Consider the following 22,150-nt stretch of genomic DNA (forward strand, 5'->3'; position numbering starts at 1 on the left):
GTGGTTGTCTTTTTCTTTTTATATTTCTCAGCAAAAGGCTCCACTGGGAAAGAAGTTGAAAATTGGTAACCGACAATGTACTTTCATAAATGTTTCTAAAAATTATCTTTGTTGTCTCTGATTCTATTAAAAAGAATTACCAGTGAACCAATTTTAAGTAGCAACAATCCAAACCATGCAGATTTTGTAAAGCACTCTAACCAAGCACTTCTTCTCTCCTATTACAAACAAAAGTAAAACCAACAAGCCAAGGAAACTGTAGCAACGTATTTACTGGAAATGAACTAGACATTACATTGATTGGATGAAGATGTAACAATGCATGAAGCATAACTGGTACAACATTTTAAAAAATCACAAAAGAAAAAGAAAATTCATTTTCAAAAGAAATATAGTATCCAAGACACCTTAATCTCTGAATACCATAATACAACTCATATCGTTGACTCAATATCCAGAATAAAATTTACTTTAAACTGAACAACTGACAGGAAAAGTTTCTTTTCCCAACTTGAAGATTCTTTGGCTACCACCTGTGTATCATACACATAAGGTAATTTTCATCACCAGAAAGTAACCAGATGATATTTGTCATATTCCTCATAGGAAAAAACCTCTCCTACAAATAGAGAAATTTTAGGGAAATCCAAGCAACAAATCAGTTGGTGGCCCCAAATGAATGGGGTACTTAGAATTAGCATTTGTTTGAACTTAGAAATTACATTAATTTTACTAACAAGACTTTATTTTCTTTTAAGAATCTGCCTGGATTAGAGGGCATGCTGATTTGTAACAAGGCATCACATTTATACTGAGTAACGATGTAGAAGGGGGTTTCAGATGCTTATCAACTGCTCATCAAGGTTTTCCAAAACCTTTAGAGCTTTACTCTTCTACTCTATAATACATTATAGCTTGTGTATCACAAACTCCCTTTGAAAAAAATTATCCCAGATAATCCATCTGCGATAATATAAGTACTGCAAAAAGCAGTGATGATATATATTGTCTGGAAAGGCAAAAATGCTGCATCAACTTTCAGAGGCACTACTGTAGAATCATCTTTGAGATGGAGAACTGCACGTGTACTTCAAAAGTTACTTTCCTTCCATACACCCAGCATGCACGAATGTCTTCTATAAGCTATCTGTAGGCTAAAAAAATTGGGAGTCCAAATGCAGAATCGTAGGTTTTAGAAGGGCTGGGTGCCACTTTCTCTTTCCCTTCCAAAGGATTTCAACAGTTTGTTCTTAAACATTTCACAGTTCTCAGAAACTTTCACACGGAAGGGGAAGATGATTATGAGTTTATTAGATTCTGTCAATTGGCAAAAACCAAAAACACCCCAGCATATCATCTTTAGAAAGCCAACCATAATTGCATTTCCTTATCTTTCATTAAAGGTAGAGAGAACTAAAGTAAGAGTGCCTACATTTTGGTGGGAAAATGGCAAATCTTTGTCACTGACTTCTTGTTGGCACCAAATAAAGGGAAGTCCGTTCACAACCATAGGAGTAATTTAAAGATAAAAACTTGATCTAGACTATTTAGGTCTTACACTAAATTTTTGAGGCCTGATATTTTTAGTTTGAGTAACAATGCTGGTCTAATTTGCTAGAAAATTAGCAACGTTCTCTTTCACCTTGAGCTGGGTGGGTAGACTCCACCATAATGCTTGCTTTCTCCTTACATCTAAAGTAATGCCTAACCAGACTCAAAGTGCATGTGGATACAACATGCTAGTTGGCACAAAGCAGGCAGGGGAGGAAGGCCCCCACTTTCCTGAAAAATCATAAGAGTGCGACTAACAATCAGTCGTTTTCCTCATATATACAATGTCAGTAGATTTTAAGACAGGTACTCATAGGTACACAAATGTTTCCACTTCCCCACTATTGAGTGAAACATGCTGTTCTTTGGAGAAAAAAATACATTCATTTTTTTCAAGTATATTTCAATATACAAAGATGCTCTAGCTCTGTTTCACTACAAAGACAAAATAATTTCACATGTCCAAGGGGAACCATTTTAACTTCCCTTTGGTGTCGATTTCATGAAGTTTTGATTTAAAAAATTGCTCTAAATGTACATCTACTCCTTTTATCTGAAAGCATGAACCCTTTATGTCCATCTTATATATATATGTACATAGTCAACAACAACGAAAACAAGTCTACATATGTACAACGGCTTAGGACTGGCATACTCTAAGAAAAGCGAGGTCCACAGCTAGGACGAGGGCACAGCACCAGACTCAGGTGGTTCCGTTGGCTCCAGGGTCCAGCGCTGGGCGAGCAGCATGCAGACTCTTCCGTTCCATAGCATTCTAAGAGCACTTTCTGCTGAGACAGCACTTCTTCAGTTACGGCTTGTTTCCTGTCTTGGCTTTGTTGTTGGGGTTGCAGTTTAGGTCTCTCAGTAGCGATTCGCAATTGGCGAGAGCATCGGCTGGCAGCAGCTTCCGGATCTGCTCCACTGTCTTTTGATAAGCCATTTTCTCTTGTTCCAGGGTCCGGATTAAAGACTTCATTTTGGTCTCTCTGGTCAAAAGATTTTCCAGGTTGGATTCCAAGGTCTGGATTTTAGCATGAGCTATCTGTTTGGGAGCAAAAAAACCCAAAATCCTTCAAATCAAAAATCTGAAGACTCTGGTTCTTCACTATAGAAACAGCCAGGCCTTACATATATTAACTAATCATATCATATTACTTAATAAAATAGTATGTGAAGCAAATACTCTGAAACTTTCCATGAAATGGAGATTTTTACATTTCTCAAAAATATAACTTTGGTACTAAAATACATCTCATTTCACTGAATATACCAAAAATGCAATATTAAATCATCTTCCCACAGTGGTGGGGGAGCTCACTCCACACACTGTTGTTCCTTTGGAGTGAATAGGATCTGGCATGGCTGAGGGAGAAATCCTGACACTAACAGAGGGGCTAACAGAGGTGTTTTGCCCTCTGACCAGAAACACAGGGTTTTCTAAACACATCCTCGGGATCCTATCAGTGTTTACGGGTGTCAGAGGTTCCCACATAATTTGGGACCCCAGACGTGATGACAACATTGAACTGTCAATGAAAAAGTTTGTAACCATTAATAAAAATCAGTATAACATAAAGCAAGTGCAAACCCACTTTCCCTAACAGGGAAGTCCTCAATTAACCACCATTGAAACATCCAAGTAACAAGGGACAATACCCCAACTGTTTACTGTTCTTTTTGAAAGGACAACATTGGCTCTTTTTTTGAATAAGCAAAAGGCACAAAATTTTCTATGGGCCACGGCTAATGAAAGAGGAAGTGAAGGAAGTTAGTGTTCATATTCTTTGGGAGAAACGACTCTGGAGTTTCCCCATTTCTAAGCTATTTATTTCTCTCCTAGCCATTCTTGCCAGGGACTCACCACATAGAGCAGAGGTTCAGTGTTCTTTAGTTACATAGTATTTTATATTCCCAAGTAATTGTAAACTCCCTGATGGCTTGGATTATGTGTTTCATGTTTTCATTCAATTCTTTCAAAAATGTCCTCCTTTTCTTTCCATTTCTGTGAGTTTTACTCTAGACAATTCTCGTCATCCCCACAGTTCTGCAAATGATTTCTAGCTGGTCTCCCTACCTTCTCTCCCCATTCTAATCTGTCCTCATCAAGGTTTCCAGATTGATTTTTCTAAAGCATGGCTCAAAAATTTCAGAGATTTCCCTCTCAACAAGATGAAAGCCATGCTCTTCTATTTGACACTGAAAGTTATCTACAAGTCTGCCTCCGTCATATTTATCCCACTTCTCCCCAACATAAATCTTAAAACTGATGCCAAGCTGACTCTGCTGTTCCGCCACATTCTCCTTATTTATACTAGCCCCCCTCACTTACTTCTTTCACCAACCCCTCAGAGTCCAGCTCAAGCCCCAAATCTCCACAATTTTCCCAGTTTCCTATATTCAACCCCTCTTTCCTTGAACTTAACCAAATGTGTGCGACACCCAAAGGTATTTCATCAGATTCTGCTTTGAATTGCCATTTAACTATTTTGTCAGGGCACATTTTCTCTCCCCAGTGGTATTTAAATTGATAAGTGTATCTGCAGCCCCAGGAGCACATGGACACAGTCTGATACACAGGCCCATGGTCAGCAATGGTTCAATCCACATCACATGTCTATCATTTCCGGCATAGCTCTGTGCATGCAGGAGGCATTCAAGTACTTTTTTGGTCAAATCCTTATCTCTTTACCTGTAATTTTTCTAGGAGGTCCATGTTTTGTCTTTTCAGTTGGCTATTGGCCCTCTCCAGCTTCTCGATAGGTTCGCTATCCTCACAGGCATAAGAAGATTCCTGAAGCTCATCCTGCAGCACGTGATATTCCACCTCGTAGGCATGTAACTGTTTAGAAATATCCATCTCAAAAACCTGCCGTGAAAACACCAGGGGTTAGTCTGGCCTTCAGTATGTATACCAAATACAGTCTGTGTATCTGGTGTACTTCATCTAGATTTCCAAATACTTATTAATGAGGAATAGTATGGCATACTAAAAGGAAGAATAACAGATGTGACCGTCAATATAAGGACAAATAGATTATTTCCACACAATTGAAACATTCTCATGATGAGGCCAAGACACTAGAATAAGTTAACGTTCAAGGGCATTTTGCAACTAAAATATACATAATCTAGTAACTATCTCCCAAAACGTAGTATACCAGAAAAGCAACATTTGTTATTGAGTAATTCTTATCTATGTTAGAGATAATCTTTGCTGATTAGTAAGCAAAATTGCATACAGCATTTCTATAATAATGAGACAAAAAGTACTTCTAATTGTCAGTGGGGCAGAAAGGTCTTGTAATAAATATTTCATCCATTTGCTAATCCATGTCAGCCTCTTAGGAGTCCCTTACATATTCTACCACACAGAGAATCTTCAAAATCGCACACCCTGAGCACTGTACAGAGCTGTAGGTTAACTGGGGCTGCCTCCACTCTCTCATATTGCCACCCAACCAGAAGACAGTTTGCTTAGAAGTTAAAAGGCAGGAAAGCCCTCCATAGTCTAAACTTAATGGGGAAGGTAAGGCAGCAGCTGCTATTTAAGCAATGGTGTTTACACTGACGTTGTGGGGAGAAAAGAAACCACAAAAAATCTGACTGACTGACTTACCCTACTACTATTAGAGATACTCAAATCTCAGAATTCAAATGGGATTTCTAGACAACCTGGTCATCCCTCTGAGACAAGCATCATTTTTCCCTACCTATTGGGTATGGATGCAATGGACTATTACACAACCATTAAAAATGATGGCATGGATCTATATTTATTGGCATGGGAAAATGTCCAATACTTTACATATATTTCAATTAAAAATCAGATTACACAATAGTATGTATAGTATGATTTCACTTACATAAAACTGTATACATATTTATATGTGTATATTAGCAAAGAGAGATGCGTAAAAGGAAGTTTAAAGGTTTTAAATCTCGAGGTGTTGACATTTGTAGTTACTTTTACTTTGTTCATTGTGCTTTTCTGCATTATTTGCATTTTTTACAGGGACCATAAATGAAGCTCATCAAGGTCTCCTTTAATACCAGCAGTTCATTCCATAGTTAATCAACTCTAATTGTCAGAAAATCCTCTCTAATAATCAAGTCCAAATATACCTGCCTATAAATTTTATCCATTAGTCCTAGTAATAATCTCTAAAGCCAGGCAATTCCCTCATTAATTTTAGAAGACAGGTGATCTGATTTCAAATCAGAGATCACTTCTCTCTAAAAGCATAATCCCTGACTGCTTGCCAGTCAAAAAATATATTTCTGAAGAATTAACAAATAAACAAGTAAATATGTAAATAAAAGCTATACCTTTCAGCTTACAGAGCATTTTAACAAATAAAAATTGTTCACAGATCTTTACAGAATAATCTGCTTGTGATTTAGATCCCACGTAATGGAAAGAAAATTTTATGTGTAACAATACTAATATAACAAGAGTTCATGTTATAGTGTGAATTAGAGTGTATAAAATGCTTCAACCTAATTGGTTACTTTTGCTTCTAAAAACAATGTGAAGAAGTAATAGGATCTTTATTGTTCTTCCCATTTTGTAGGGGAGGAGGCTGAGATTCAGAGAGGTTATAACTTGTCCAAAGTCACACAGCTAGTAGGTACAGGGTAGCAGAACAGGATCTCAAACTCTCTTTCTCTTGCTCTAAACTCTGTCTTTTATCTGCCATCTCAAGTGCCTTTAGGAAAGTGGCAAATTTTATTAAAACTCATGAAGCATGACTGCTTTATCTACAAATCTGGTCTTATGCTTATTCATGTCATCTGAACAATATTAATATATAACTACACTTACCTGGTCCCTATAAAGAGCCAGAGACTAGATAGATGGTATGCTGAATACTCTCCATTTGCTTCCCAGATCCATTCTCTGCCCTCATCCATTCTGCTGGTCCCTGAGAGACAGACCCTTGTGACCTGAATTCCCCACGCTTCCTTTCCTGCTGGCTTCTGGTTGCGTATGGCAAATGGCAGGGGTGGGCAGGAGATCAGGAGGAGCAGGAGAAAGAGGTTGGGTATTTCTTCCCTGCCTGGCTCACCAAGAGCACAACAACCTCCAGAGACCCCGCCTCCATAGTTCTGGCACTCACTGGGCCAGGGAACACTATTATATCTCCCCCTACCCCCTCAGCACCACGGGTATGAACAGCTCCTCTCTGTCACTAGTTTCCTGGCACCTGGACATCTGTGTTTGGTTCTCTTAACCCTTCCCACACCTCTGAAAATGGTACCTTCATTTGAATCATTGGAGGCAGACTCTGTTTACTGCAAGGGACTCTGGTTGATACATCAAGTCTCCTCATTTAAGCCTCGTAAAACCTCTCAGATCAGTATTGCCCCACTTTGGAGATGAGAAAACTAGGGATCAGAAGATTAAGGTGATGTGTGCAAGCCAAACAACTAATAAAAGAGCTAGAAGATGCAGATACAATACTGTCTAATTCCAAAGCCTATGCTCTTGCTATATGGATTCTTAGTATATTTTAAAACAGAATTAACAATATTACAAAGGCAAGTGGACCTCATTTTATTCTCAGGTCTTCCTGCCTCTATCAGCTCTATCTTCCACCTTACCATTGGTCTAAATTGGCAGGATTCCTGAAAAACTCATTATTGAACACTGAACCACTTTTCCTGTGCATAGTCACACAGACAATGTTACAATGTAGAAACTTCATAACAGTCTCATTTCTAAATAAAATATATCTGATCAAATAAAAAAAACTGAAAAAATAATACCTGTCAAGCAAAACTACATCTTTATCCTAAGACACAATATATAATCAGCAGAGAAACTGCTGTATAATCTTATATCTTATTATTGTCATTTAAATCATACCTGGGTGATAATTTTTTCCATTTCAGATGTATTCATATCAGGTAGTGTGCTTTTAAGGAAGTCAACAATATTTTCAAAGCTTTCACATTCCATTATAAGTGTCTCTTGGCTGCTCAGTAGGCTGAGGGCAACCTTAAATATAACTTCAGTTCCCTGAAGAAATATAATATCTAAAAAAAGAGAATATAATTTTCATGATGAAAATTATGCATCCACTATTGTAAAGAGTATATCCTTTGTTCTGAAGGGTTTTTTGGTAGGTTTGTTGTTGTTTTAAATTAATGCGGCAAGATCAGAGAATATTTTGCAAAAGATACCTAGATTTTTAAAAAAAAATTATTATGACTGAAACAAACAAAGAGATGTTTAAAGATTCCCCTTAGTTACTTAGGAATCTCAGATAAGGCCAGGTTAAAAAAAAGACAAATTATATATCTGTTTGTCTACGTATTTATTTATAATTTATAGTGACAAATTTAAAGAGACTAGATAAACCTCAAAGACATTATTCAATTGATATTGAGATTTTTCTTCAAGAGGAATACAAAAACAAATCAACATAACCAGTTAGTACTATTTAAATTCTCATTACCATAATAAAAAAGTAGATGAACCAGTTAACATATTATTAAACTTACACTAGAGCAGGAAATTAAAAAAAAAACTTTAAAAGACAAATCAACACCAATATATAACCTAAATCAGAAGTGAAAGAGGAAGAGAAAAGCTACCCTAACTCTGAACTCTGCTTACTAACAAATACAAACATGCAACAATTTGAAAAGCAGTGAAGGTTTCCCTCAATCTGTCATTCTGTAATCAATAATAAACAAGAAGTCTTTAAAAAAGAGGACACTGTGAAACAATTAGTTCAAACATGGTCTTTATTCTTATTCACGCATCTTTCCCCTTCCTGACAGTCTCTATTCTTTACTAAACTCAAAGAAAAGGATTGAGTAGCTATTGGAGAGCTGACAGCATCATTCATATTCTCATAGCAAAAAACAGACTCCTTAAACTCTGATATCAAGCTTCCAAGAATAAGTCAAAGAGAGGTGCCCTGAAACATCATTTTGATTTGATAGACTATTCTCTGAGAAGGAAAAAAAAAAAAATATATATATATATATATATATATGTATATATACAAAAGGATTTATAGAAGATCCATCAATAGGAATCCAAGCTCCAGAGAAAACTTCACTGGAGAAAAGCAATCATGAATATCTGATAAAGAAGAGAAATTTGAGGGCTGGCCTGGTGGCGTAGTGGTTAAGTTCGCACGCTCCGCTTCGGCAGCCCGGTGTTCGCAGGTTCGGATCCTGGGAGCAGATTGATGCACCACTAGTCAAGCCATGCTGTGGCGGTGTCCCATATAAAGTAGAGGAAGATGGGCACAGATGTTAGCCCAGGGCGAATCTTCCTCAGCAAAAAGAGGAGGATTGGCAACGTATGTTAGCTCAGGGCTAATCTTCCTCATAAAACAAAAAAAAAGGGGAGAAATTTGGTGAACATTTGATTCTATGCATCTTGATTTCTACACTTTTGCTGCACTATGTTTATGGATTGTATTACTGCAAATACAGTGTTTAACTTTTTAAACCACAGCCCCCAATAAGAAAGACTTCGTACATCGTAACCTGGAGTATGTGTACATATTACACATGTATCTTCAAAACTGAAGTTTTCCAAACATTTTTCCTTACTATTTGTAATACTCTCTGATATTTTCACTGTATTCTATTCTATTTCATTTTTTTCTAATTCTGGTAATGACTTACAGTTGTGCCAATACTCACAATTTGACAAAATGCCCCAATTCAGCAAAAACACAGTTATAAATATTGACTGCTTTCACCATGGATACTAGATAGAAGAGCAAAACATAAAAACTGTGGGAACCCTTTCTGAGGTCATCAAGGTCCTAAACAACATCTTTAGAACAAACCTCTAGTAAAGAGTTTTTTTTTTTTTAATTTTTGCTTTTTAAATAATGGACTCAGACAAATCCAACTAAAGACTTGTGAATAGATTTATGGGCCCCTAAAGGGAGCATAAACCATGTCACTCTCTTTTTATTCCTGCTGTCTAAAACTGTGACGGAGCAAGACAGGAACTCAAGAACTTGCCCCAGGCCCTACCACCTGTGCTTAGTGCTTTTCCCTGAGCCACCCAGGCTGAGAGATTGGTATGAAAGGAGAGTCACTTAAGCAATGAAACAGGCATTTCAGTTACCCCGTTAACAACAAAAATCAGATTAAGAAATGCCCTTAGAAAAAACATTGAGATAGGTACTTCCATGACCCAGTCAGAGAACATATTTCTCTGTCTTGAAACCAGGTTGAAGAGGACAATGGGGAAGGAAAACAAACAGAGGTAGGAAAGATGTGTATAAAAATCTGGAAAATTATATGGCATAAGTCCTTAGTTCAGATTCAAAAAAATGTATACTCTGATTTTTAAATGAAAATAGCTCTCTTACAGCTTACCCAAATATAGGAGCCCAATTCTTCTTCTTTCCCTTTTAATTTCAATTTTATTTAAGACAGTATGTTTTCAAATTACTCTCAGAATGGAGCCAGGCACATTTATTAAATTCTACTAGCAATGTGCTATTCTATTTAACAGATGATAAAACAACCAGGGCACCATATGGCTAGAAGTATAGTCCTCGGATTAAATAATACCGTTCCACTTGATCATAGGCATCTCTTACCAAAAACTCTGGCTACAAATCCTAACGGAAATTGAGAGGCAAACAACGTGAGGAACCAGGGGGCAGCATAAAGACTGGGGCTGATTTCGTTTTCTTCAAGATGATTGTAGAGATCTCTGTGATAGTCATGAAGGAGCCTGGACAGCTGGTACATTTGAATCTAAAGTTGATTTGGAGAAGAAAAATAAAACATTATGCATTTATCTGAGTGTGCATAAAATACACTAACTTTAATTTTATTATTTTAATATTTATTAACAAAATCACATACATTCAATAAATAAAAGTATTATTTTATTTTTATTATTATTTTAAAGTTGATATTAAAGTCCAAGTTTACCTAACTGAGATCATAAAGCAAGTCACAAAAAGTCCCTCTAAGACTACTCGGCAAGTTTCTCTATTATGTGTGTTTTAGTATCACACGTTTACATGGAAATGCCATTTCTCCTCATGCAGGAAGGCATTGCTTTTGGAATTTAATCAGAACTGTCCTGGCTGAGGACTCTCATGGAAGGTCCACTCTAATTTCAGACCAATTCCAGAGAAGCCTCGATTCTAAAGAATCTACCACATTTGGTTCAGAAGCAAAGCCTGTCTCTCTTTGCAGGGCCCAGCATCTGATTGATGAGGGGGCTCTGGCTCAGACCTACCAAGCTATCTATATTGCTAGGATGCAATTACTAGGATTGCTCGGCTTAGAATGTTATGGAGCCAGAAGCTTGGGATGTGATTTCTAATATCCAAAGTATTCCAACAGCATATTTTTCATTACAAAGTGGATTAAAGCAAAAAGTTCAGTCACTTATGAATCTTTCTAGTATTAAAGGAAAAAGTTACTTCATTTGGCTACTGAGTTGATTACTGCTATTTCAAAAAGAAAAAAAACATTATAAAGATGCCATACAGAAACTTTTAAACTCTTATGTCTGTGACAGCTAAAAATAAAGCAGTAGGTAATAAGCAAATTTGTGAACTGTGTTTTAATTTAAATTTTTATCCACACAGTTAACAGATTGAGTCGTAGTTCCTTGATCATTTATATCAGCTTGACATTTCAAGACATTTCATGTTAAAAGAAATGTTCATGCTCACCTCCTCCTTTTACAAATGAGGTAACAGATACCAGGACAGAGAGCCTGCAGTGCCCAAGCTCACGGAGAGAGACACAGGGAATCAGAAATCCTATCAAGTGATCCTAAGCCCACTGCTGCTGCCACTTCTGAAAGTCATATTGGATGAAAAACACTATCTTTTTGCTCTAGAAAGTGGAAAAGTGTTGTGTCTTACTTTATAGAGCAAAAAGATCTACTTTGCTAGAACAAGATCTACAACCATGTGGCGTATAAGAATGCTGCCACCAAAGATTTTCAAAGATCTTCATTTTCATAAATATAGACATAAAATATTTCTTAGTAATTCTAGGCCATATTAAATTCATAGATAAATCCAATTTATATGAATTTTTATAATGTCAAATTTATGAGAAAGTTTTAAATTGAAAAATCACTGCATTTTTAAAGTGACAGCTGTACCTTTCTTTCTATTTATGGACCCAAATCAAACATAACTCACAGATACTCTCTATTCTCTGAAATTCTATTGATAGCTACCAAACTGTCGTTTCTGGAAATCAGAGCTATTTAATTCCTCACAAGGGTACCAATGCTTTCTATCGAATATAAGATACTGGTAAACTGTTTAGAAATAAAGTGAAAAATAAAACTGTCCATAGTCATTATTGACTTGTGGAATGTTTACAGACTTATGAATAGTCGTCAACTAGGAATCAACTCATTGTATTTGATTTATGTTTCCTGGTGAACACCCTTCATGTGAACTCACACCTGGAAACCCAACATTGAGAGCAAAGCCCTTGCTCCCCAGCAAAAAATTTCATCCTGAAGAGTAAAGAAAAATGGAGCACTCCCATTCCACTCATCCTCCCAAGAAAATACCATTTACTGTAACACTCATCAAGTGAAAACTCAGTCTTTTTTTGCCTGTGGATTGGTAGTCTGAAATATTAAATATGAAAACTGATCATTAGGAACCAGGAAAAAGAGTAAATATTAAAAGCATATTTAAAATATTGTACTTCTTATCTAAAGCATAATATTATGACTAACTGGGCATCATGCCTACCTCATTTCAAAGGAGAAGAACCCTGACATTCTTCTCTTTAAAGTGTTCCTTTATATTTTTACTACTAAAGGCTTTAAATTGCAAGGTAGTGGCTATTTGAGATATTATATCTATAGATAAAAAAGTAAACTTCTTGTTAGAAACCAATACGCTAAGGAAAGTGAGGTTTAAACTAGAGCAGAGAAATGTGTAAACAGGGAGTCTGAAACAGGGTGAAGACAGCAGTGGCAGTGAATATCCTACTTAACCAAAAAATCTTAACGGTGCTTCTTCAGAGCATGCTAAGAAAAAGCAGACTGAAAAGTACCACTGACTTGGAACACTTTTTCCTCTAAAAGGGCCTATCTGACATTAAGACAAAGGAGGGGAGACATGGTAAGGTCAAGAAGAAGCATGATATAGATACCTGCCCTTTATGCACTCAAAGTAAAAGAATAAAGGCATTATATTTTCAGATTTCAAACAAAAGATCTATGATTCTTTTCAACTCACAAGTTGAGGGAAAGTGAATAAAGATGACTTCATACTTTCTCCATATAACTCATAGACTTAGGGGATAGAGACTTGAGTACCTACCACCTTTCTAGAATTGCTTATTTATTCACTTCAGGAACTACAGAAAAGTTATTCTGCATATGGGTATCATACACTTAGAGTTTTAGCAAAATCGCAAATCCCACACTAAAACTGTGAACTAAAACATGCCTCTACAGTTATCCAAGTTCCAAGACAATGAGTCCAAATTCCTTTAAATCAACTGTAATTTTTAGAAGAGGGCTACCACTAAGATGTCTGCTAACGGCTTTATGCGTTCCTCGTGAAGGTCTCCTGCCTGACCTGTAGCGACATCATGTCGGGTCTGTACTGCTTGCGGAAGCCCAGGTCGTACATGAGGAACTTCAACATTTCAAAGGCTTGCTCTTCGCTCATGTGTAGAAGCAGGACTCCAGCCACAAAGCTGATCCCCTGACAGTAACCCACTTCTGTGTCCAGCAACGAGTAGGCTTTCAAGAGGTTAAAGAGAGACAGCTGCCCCGCCCCAAGCTGTGTTGAAAAGTAAGGGTGAGTAGGAAATGTCCTTCCTGCAGAGGAAAAGAAAAGAAATATTTTTGAAACGTCCTCATGCTTAGGAGACCAGAGTGAAATCACAATTCAGTGATTTCCAGGCATAAACAAACACTCTTTTCCAAACCAGCGAGAGTTGCTTGAAGCACCCATCTAAGAATTTCCCTCTCGATAATTCGGCACATGTGTGTGGTGATGGGTTGTAATTAGTATTTGGGTGGTGAACATGATGTAATCTATGCAGAAATAGAAGTATAATGATGTACACCTGAAATTTATACAATGTTACTGCAATAAACAAAAAATTAAAAAATAATAGTAATAAAAAAATAGAATAAATAAAATAAAAAATAGAGTAAATCACACACACACAAAAAAGAATCTCCCTCTCTTTAGCAAGCCCAAGTCCTATCTGCCAGACCACCACCCCATCTCTACGTATATGACAGTGGAGCAAACACGTGATGATAACCACCACTTCTTTCTAGAAAAAAACAAAATTCCACAAATGAATAAAGGACATATCCAGGAGAGATCACAGGAGAAGAGAACATAAAATTTATTCTGACTATAAATCAAGGCAAATTCTAAGTTCACATAAAGACTATCCTCTAACTGAAGTCACAATGCTACAAGAGGCATCATATTATTTAAAAGGAAATCTTAGTAGTCCATAAGCAGATTTATTTGTCTGCTTTTCTTGTAATCAACAGTGGAGGGACCTGTGGGGATTGTTTGTTTTACATTTGGTCTATCATTTAGGAAAATATTCCTTCTTTCAAATATCCTTTGCTCTCTGTTTCTTACACCACCTCTATGAGGCACGTAGAACTCTTCTCCTTTTTCAATATATCCAAAAAAGACAAGGACAGTAAAGAGTCAAGCTGACTTTAAATAAGTTCCCCTCTAAAATTCACCTCTGAGTATAAAATTACCATAGAGACATTTCAGCAAGCAAATAAAGTCAGTCTTGGATCACTGAAACGCTGGTACTAAACACTGAAACAAATCCATCTTCACCACCAAAGCTGTGTACCCTGCTACGGGACTTTCCTTGTGCCACAGAAATGAAGGGGGACGTTAGCTTTCTTGTGAAATGATTACTCATGTCGGTTAGAACTTGTAAGAAGGCCAGATTTTTAAATGTTTTCCACCGCATATGCTTAAAAGTGATTTTTTTCCCCCAGGAACTGATAAGATTAATTCTGCAGAGCAAGAAAGGGGAAGATATGGGAAAATAATAAGAACATACTGAGGAAACACAGATGGCTACATGTAGAGTCAAATAAACAATTTCAAAAATTATTTTACTTTCTCACTTGAAATTTTTGCTAAAGAAAACTACAAATATACTGTCTATCCAAGATGTTAATTCTAGCTCCATTTCTTTTCTGACCAGCCTTTCCCTGTAATGTGATCTCATCAGCTCCTTCTCTTTATTAAGACATCGTGACTAGACCTAAATGCACCATCCCAATTTCTAGTCTCATCAGCAATTTCCTGTCACAGAACCACAGATCTGCAGGGATCCATAGGGACTGCCTATTTCAACAGCCTCATTTAAGAGAGAGGATTGAGACTCAGAAGCAAAATAATTTGCCGAAAACCATGGTTCAGTGGTAGAATCAGGACAAGAAGTAAAGCTTTCAGTTTCTCTGTAAAATTCCCTTTTTCAATTCTACTGGGATCAAAAAATATTAACAGAATTGGGCCCTTTCCCCAAAAAAGTTTTTTGTCATCTAAAATAAACAGAGGTCAAAACTAGGTTTTAGGGCCGGCCCCGTGGCTTAGCGGTTAAGTGCGCGCGCTCCTCTGCTGGCGGCCTGGGCTCGGATCCCGGGCGTGCACCGACGCACGGCTTCTCTGGCCATGCTGAGGCCGCGTCCCACATACAGCAACTAGAAGGCTGTGCAACTATGACATACAACTATCTACTGGGACTTTGGGGGAAAAAAATAAAACATAAAATAAATAAAATAAAAACTTAAAACTAGGTTTTGGCCAGTGATTTTTTATATGCTGTAATATAAGGTGACCCCAAATATAAGGTACTCTCTTGTTTTCCCACATGGGCTCAAGTAACATTTCTGGCCATTTTAAATACATCAGCTTTTAGAGATATAGATGAAACAGTCAAATGTCAATGTATAATATTTAATCCAATAATTTATATATTTTAAAATAATAAAATACATATTATGTTAATTTAGAGAAAAATTAGAGATAAAATAATTTTTTAAAATCATACCATTTTTACTTTCTTTAAGTTATTTAAAATTCAGCATTTAAAAAGATAGCTTTATAACGCTATCACTGGAAATTCTCTCCCAGGTCACGAGTACCCATTCACATAACATTAGGACAGCTCATTTGTCTTTCATCCTATAAGGATGTAGTCATGATTTCCACATAACCACCTATTGTGTTGCTTTTTAAAGTGATATTTAAAGGCTTGTTTTCAGCAATACGTCCAGGAATACTTATTCTTTATTCACAGCAAAAAACAAACAAAAAACTCAACAAAAGGACCTATTGTTTACTTTTGTAAATTGTGAATATGACTGACAACCATACCTAAATCCACGAGAATAGCATGCTGCTGAGCAGTGAGCTGCTTTAAAAGCTCTTTATAGGATATGTCGGGAGGCTGCTGTTTATTAGGCAATCTGTGTCGTAGACGATACTGTAAAGCTAGGAACTGCCAGACTTCTCCTCGTCGACTTTTGGGAACACCTACAATCAAAGAGATAAAAAAGCGAGGTCTCGAACACTGGAATGAAGTTGCCAGAACACAGTTGACTAGCTATGTGATACCACTTGAAAATAGGCAGCTGTGCTGTCGTGCATACCACCCTACAATCACACAGTAAGCTGTACTGACAGAGCATATTTTGACAAATTTAATCAGTAATAGTTGCTCATGTATGTGAAAGAAAACCCTCGAGTAACAATGATAGCAATGACGACATTAACAACATCAGCCAACACTGATGGAGCACCTAACACAACACTTATTGAGGGGACCAAGCTACTCAGCTTTGTAATTACAAAAACTGCACCCACACTATTCACACATGCTCAGAAGACAATGCAATGAGATAGGTAATTACTATTATCCTCACTTTACAGACGGTAAGCTGAGGCAGAAAGAGGCTAAGTAACTTGCCCAAGTTCACAGAGCTAGTAAGTGGCAGTTTAGAATTAGAATTCTGGACGTCTGGTTACGGGAGGCCACATCTTGAAATCCTGAAATATATTACTGCCTATTTTCACCTTTTATTTGGTTTGAAGCTAGTAACAAATGCTCATCTTCATATGATAATTTCTAAGTAATTTGTCATCAACAAGTAACTTTGTCAAAGAGTACTAAATGGCATTCTTATTTGGTCATAAAAGAATTAAATAATAAAAATGGTAAATACAATAAGAAGGCATAACTGGAATGCTCCAGAACATCATTCAGCCTTTGAGAAAAAAAATATCTAGCATATAGAGTCATGCGCCGCATAACGAAGTTTCAGTCAATGACAGACCACATATATGACGGTGGTCTTGTAATATTAGTACCATATAGCCTAGGTGTGTAGTAGTCTATACCATCTAGGTTTGTGTAAGTACACTCTATGACGTTCACGCAACAAGGAAATTGCCTAATGATGCATTTCTCAGAACATATCCCTGCCGTTAAGTAACGTGTGACTGTATAATGAAATATTAGCTCCATTATGCTTGAAAACCAAAGGGTATCACAAGTAGTTCAAAGTAATAACCGTGTTTTTTATGCTAAAGCATATGAAGTAAAGCATTGAGAGGGACAGAATTTGATTCTGTACAGTGCAGGCAATTTTATTGTACTAAGTGTCTTCAGTTCAGATAGACTGGAGCTGGAATAGGTTCCCAAGCTCCAGCTGGTTAAAAGAAGGTTTAATGGCACTTATCTTCTTGCCATGTGATGCCACAGTTTGCATAAGCTGAAAGTATTGTTGTCCAAAAGGTATAACCCAGGCTCACTGACATGTTTTATAAGGCCCTCCACAATATACCTCCAAACTACCTTTTTTGTCCCATTCCCTGCCATACACTAAATATAAGAAGCTTATGGTTATTTCCACACCTCCAGTTTCTTATTCCTACTGTTGCCTCTATGGAATTCCAAGCTCCCCCACTCAATTGTCTAGTGTGTTTCTACTTGTCTTTTACGGATGAACCTGAATGCCATTCTTCTGCTGAAACTCTCCCTAACATCTCTAGGAGTGATCCCTCCCCTTTCACATACTATAAGACTCATACTCTAACATCACCCTATTGGATTACAGTTAGCTTTATACTATATATCTGTCAATTTTCCCCACTTAGATGATGAGCTCCTTGAGAACAGTCAGCATACTTTAATTTCTGTATGATGAAATCCAAAAAATGCCTCACTACTTAAACATTTGTTGAATGAATGATAGCATGTAAAATCATTTTTAGAGGGTAACATTCATTAGCCCACTAAATGAATCCTGATAACATGAGTGGGCTGTTTTATTATCCATCTAAAAACAATTTTACAAAAAGGTATTTCACTTTAGTTAAACAAATATTTATTGAGCATCTACTATGTAGCAGAGTATAGAGCACGGCACTGAGGATTCCTCATCACTGAGAGATGAATAAGTCTATTCTCAGGAAAATTGGTCTCATTCACTTGTTCATTCATTCATTAAGTCACTTGTGCAAAAGCTGTCTTAGTTGCTAGGTGTGCAGTGGTGAGGCAAGAAAAACATAAAACAAATATCCACATAAATACAAAATTATAAATTATGATAAAGGGAAAAAATCATAAAGCGAATAATTTATTTTGGTGGAGGAGAGGGAATGGCACTCTGAGGAAACAGTATTTGAATTGAGATCTGAGGGATAATAGGATTCTCCGGGCTGGGACTGTGGGCAGCGTTTACTTCAGGAAGAGGGGAATGTGTGGCCCTGAGAGGGGCAGAGGAAAGGGGGAAGAAAGGAGGAGTAAGAAGATGGGGGAGAGAAGGGAGATGGGAAACAGGGAGAAGGTGGAGAGATAAGGAAGAAGGAGTGTAGGGAGGGCTCGAGCGTTTCATGCAAGAAATAGTCTGGGCCATACTGGGACCTGGAGTAGTTCAGCCTCTCTGGAGCCCTCGAAACAAGCTGGGGGAGGCAGGAAGTGAGATGAAAGGGTGAAGATGAAGGAAGGAGAGATTATGGAAGGTCTTGGGCACAGTGCTAAGAAGTTCAAACTGTATGCTGTAAGAAATGGGAAGATGAGCACTCTAAAACACCTTTAAAAGTCAGACCAAAGAATGGTGTGATCTCACCACATTCTGTTAACCACTATTTTGTCTCCTAAATAATGCATTCAATGAAAATCTTTAGAATTTCTATATCTTCAAGGAAAAAGAACAATATTTTAGGCTTGGAAATGTAGCATCTTACAAAATTAATCTTAATGATGTTTCATACATTACTATAAGCTTTTAAAACAGGTTTCATTATCAGATTTCTTTGGGTATTTTTGCATTGTTATTTTACACCCAGTTTATGTAGGCCATGGAGATTGTCATTTTAATATATTTAATCTGGGTCACAGAAATTGCATCTAAAATATTCACATACTAGTTTTAACTTCAAATTTAAGATGTTTAAATATCAGTCATTTTATATGGCAGAGCAGCAATGCAATATAATGGCTAAATAAAAGAAATTTTCCAAACTAAATAAAGAAACAAATGGATGGAAGGAAAACTGATTAACAAGAATATAAATCTGTGTATATAAACACGTACATGTAGGTGAATATACACATACACACAAATTTACACACATATATACATAAAGACTTCTGACCAAATAATGGAAACGAGTCGAGTTTGCAAGCCTGAATTATTTTTATGGATATGATCAAAGACCTGTACCAATGCATAAGCTCCTTCTTGGTAAACAACAACAGACAGCTGAGAACAGCTGGTTGAAGGAGGCAGGAAAGGCTGTAGAAAAGGTGTCTGCTGCCTCTTCAGGGACAGTCTCTCCATTAGTACCATTTTCTTACCAATCAAGCCACTAACTGCAGGCAGAAACAAATTACCTTTTTTATCAGCAAAGCACAAACACAAAATTATGCCTGGGCTGCACAAATCAAAGAATCTCTGAAGCTTTTCTAAAAACAAAGATTATTGAGAGGATCCAGAATACCTTCTTTAAGAGAAGTATGAATATCTTCCATATCACATCTGATTTTAGCTCTGCAGTTTAACAGCTTCTTATCCCAGGTTATTAAGACATCCTTCTGACATCCTCCAACTTCTTCATAGTCCAATTTAACTTTTCTGGACTGGAGTTCATCTCTGCTTGCTAAGAAAAACAAGAGAATTTATGTAAGATTGATGTGTTTTTAAAACATAGCATTTTTAACATTTTATTGTATTTGTAAAACCAGACCAAATGACTTTTAGGAATCAACCACTAACATTTTCTCAAAAAGAAAACTTAAAAAAAAATTGAGGCCAAATGAAAGGTTTTCAGAATTTGAGTCACTTTCTGTAAGAAAATACCAGGAATAACTTCCTAAGGAGGTTTCACTCTGTATCTTACAGACGGTAACCCTGCTAGGCACAAAAAACAAACCATGTTCGCTATGCTATAAATTTCAATTTTTTGACAAATGTGATAGATAGCCTCAGAAGTGACAGCGTGCATCATTTCAAACACCATTAAAATGTTAATATTTTATATATGATATGTACGAGAAAACAATGCCTCATGCTAACCTTGATTTGAGAAATATTTGACCATGATAACCTGATACATTTTTATAACTATTTCCAGAGTTATCAACACTGCCCTTAACAACACTAAGTTATGTGTTCCTGTAACCTTAAAGAGGAAAATTCATTTTACTGAAGTTAACACTCCCTGCATTTTTTAAATCATACAGAATTCTTTCTCATTTGATGATCTAAAATATAAGCCCAGGGCTCATTAAAAGAAATGTCGATAAAAGCAAACACTATCTTGACTTGGTCTTTATCTTGAATAACTGATTCCAAAAGGGAGAAGGAAGAGAAAATGTGTAGGTATATTTTTCTCTTTCCTCAGGATCACTTTGAACGGGAGTTTCTCAGGGTAATCTGTGATCATTCAAGCTCTCAGTGCTCAACCGCCTTACCTTCTGCAACACAAATCTTTGTCATGCATCCAAAGTCCTCGACAGCACAAAAACAACAGCAGGAGTATTACTCTTACTTAGTGTGTTTGAAACTGGTTCAAAAGAATTTAAATATCTTATAACAGACTGCTATTCAAGCAAGGCAGTAAAAATTTCTACTTAAAAGTCCAGACATAATCAAAAGATAAATCACACTACAAAAATAGTCCTCTTGGATACCACTAGATGGCTTTCTAACAGTTTAGCTTTGCTTCTCAGTATTTGTTTTATATTTCTCCTTGATAATCTATTTTTTAAAAGGAGTGAGTCCATTAAAGCTAATAAATATAATCCTATATGTAACTTTGCTAATGATTTTATCACAGTGGACACAGCATATTTCCTGAGATTTTTTTTCTCCAACCTTCTCTAGATCATTATTCATTTAAAATAATAAGTGCCTACTATGTGCCAGTCACAGGCCCTGAGTAAGTCAATATCTGCCTTCAACTGGTTAACTAGGCAAGAGTAAAGAACCATTAAGAAATGCTTCCATTGGCTAGAATTTTAATGGGTTAAAGTATTTTTTGTCTTAAAATACAATATTTTGTCTTAAAGTACAGTATTTTTTGCCTTAAATACAGGACTGATAAAGGTTTCTGATCATATATTCTAAATGTCACTTCCTTTCTTACCCTGTCAACTTATATAGTATACTGAACTCAGAATACACAGAGTCATTTGTATTAAAACGTTTCATTTCCTTATATTAATACACATAGTAGAAAAATACTGTGGGGTACTGGGAAGAGCCCAAGAACCATGATAAATAAACCTAAGTTTTAGTACTTATTCTGTCAGTACATTACTGTTTGACCTTAGGTTAATTCCTCAGGATCCCCAAGCCGGTCACTAACTCAGCTGCAGAATGAAGAATGGAGCTAAATAATCTCTAAGGCCATTTCCAGTTCAAATAGTCTATGCTTCTAAAACTATCTGTTAATACTTAATATTCTACTGTACATAACTCCCAACTGTTAATGAAATATAATTTCATGCTTTAAATGTTTTACAAGAATGGTAACCATCCTTTTACCAACTTCTGTTTCTTTTTATGAGTTAGTTCAAGATGTAATCAACTGCATAAAAATATGAATTCAATTCCTTTCAAAATCTATGGAAGCTCGAGTGGCATATCATTTATTACAGTGAACTTTTAAAAGCTGTATCAGTAACAATTAATTGCATTTTTAATTTTAAAGAAAAAAACGATTTATTTCCGAGGGATGTTTAAAATCTTATGTAGTTTCATTCTGCTAAGAAAATATAAATAAAGAAAATAAATTGTGCCCTTGCAAACTAAATAAATATTGTTAAAATTCAAAATTGAATTGAATAATAAGTATAGTAAGAGGAATCTTAAGATAGATGATGAACACAGAAATGTGAATATCTGTACTAAAAAAGCTTTTTGGAAGACAACACAATAAAAATCAAGTCAGAGAAAAACCTATATTATACATTTTCCAATAATTTTAAAAGTCAAAGGGTCCACTTAAGCTAAGTCTTTCATTTTATAAATGTAAAACACAAAGTATGTATAGGTAGGTAAAAAACATAACCTTTTATGTTAAGTAATTTGCCCAAA

The 22,150-nt window shown here is 36.3% G+C and overlaps 1 protein-coding gene across 3 annotated transcripts in view; it reads right to left on the reverse strand.

Annotated features, from left to right (window-relative positions):
• Positions 1-252: 252 nt before the first annotated feature.
• TBC1D4 (TBC1 domain family member 4) overlaps positions 253-22,150 on the reverse strand; it is a 180,243-nt gene continuing 158,345 nt past the window's right edge. For all 3 annotated transcript variants that reach the window (XM_058548310.1, XM_058548309.1, XM_058548308.1), the window contains 7 exons: positions 19,551-19,709; positions 15,921-16,079; positions 13,119-13,363; positions 10,137-10,296; positions 7,421-7,590; positions 4,244-4,420; positions 253-2,596 (listed from right to left, as the gene is read on the reverse strand). In XM_058548310.1, coding sequence (XP_058404293.1) covers positions 2,363-2,596; positions 4,244-4,420; positions 7,421-7,590; positions 10,137-10,296; positions 13,119-13,363; positions 15,921-16,079; positions 19,551-19,709 — 1,304 coding nt within the window. In that variant the 3' untranslated portion in view covers positions 253-2,362. The remainder of the gene's footprint in view (positions 2,597-4,243; positions 4,421-7,420; positions 7,591-10,136; positions 10,297-13,118; positions 13,364-15,920; positions 16,080-19,550; positions 19,710-22,150) is intronic.

Source organism: Diceros bicornis, chromosome 9, assembly GCF_020826845.1.
Source record: "Diceros bicornis minor isolate mBicDic1 chromosome 9, mDicBic1.mat.cur, whole genome shotgun sequence".
Classification (NCBI taxonomy): Eukaryota; Metazoa; Chordata; class Mammalia; order Perissodactyla; family Rhinocerotidae; genus Diceros; species Diceros bicornis.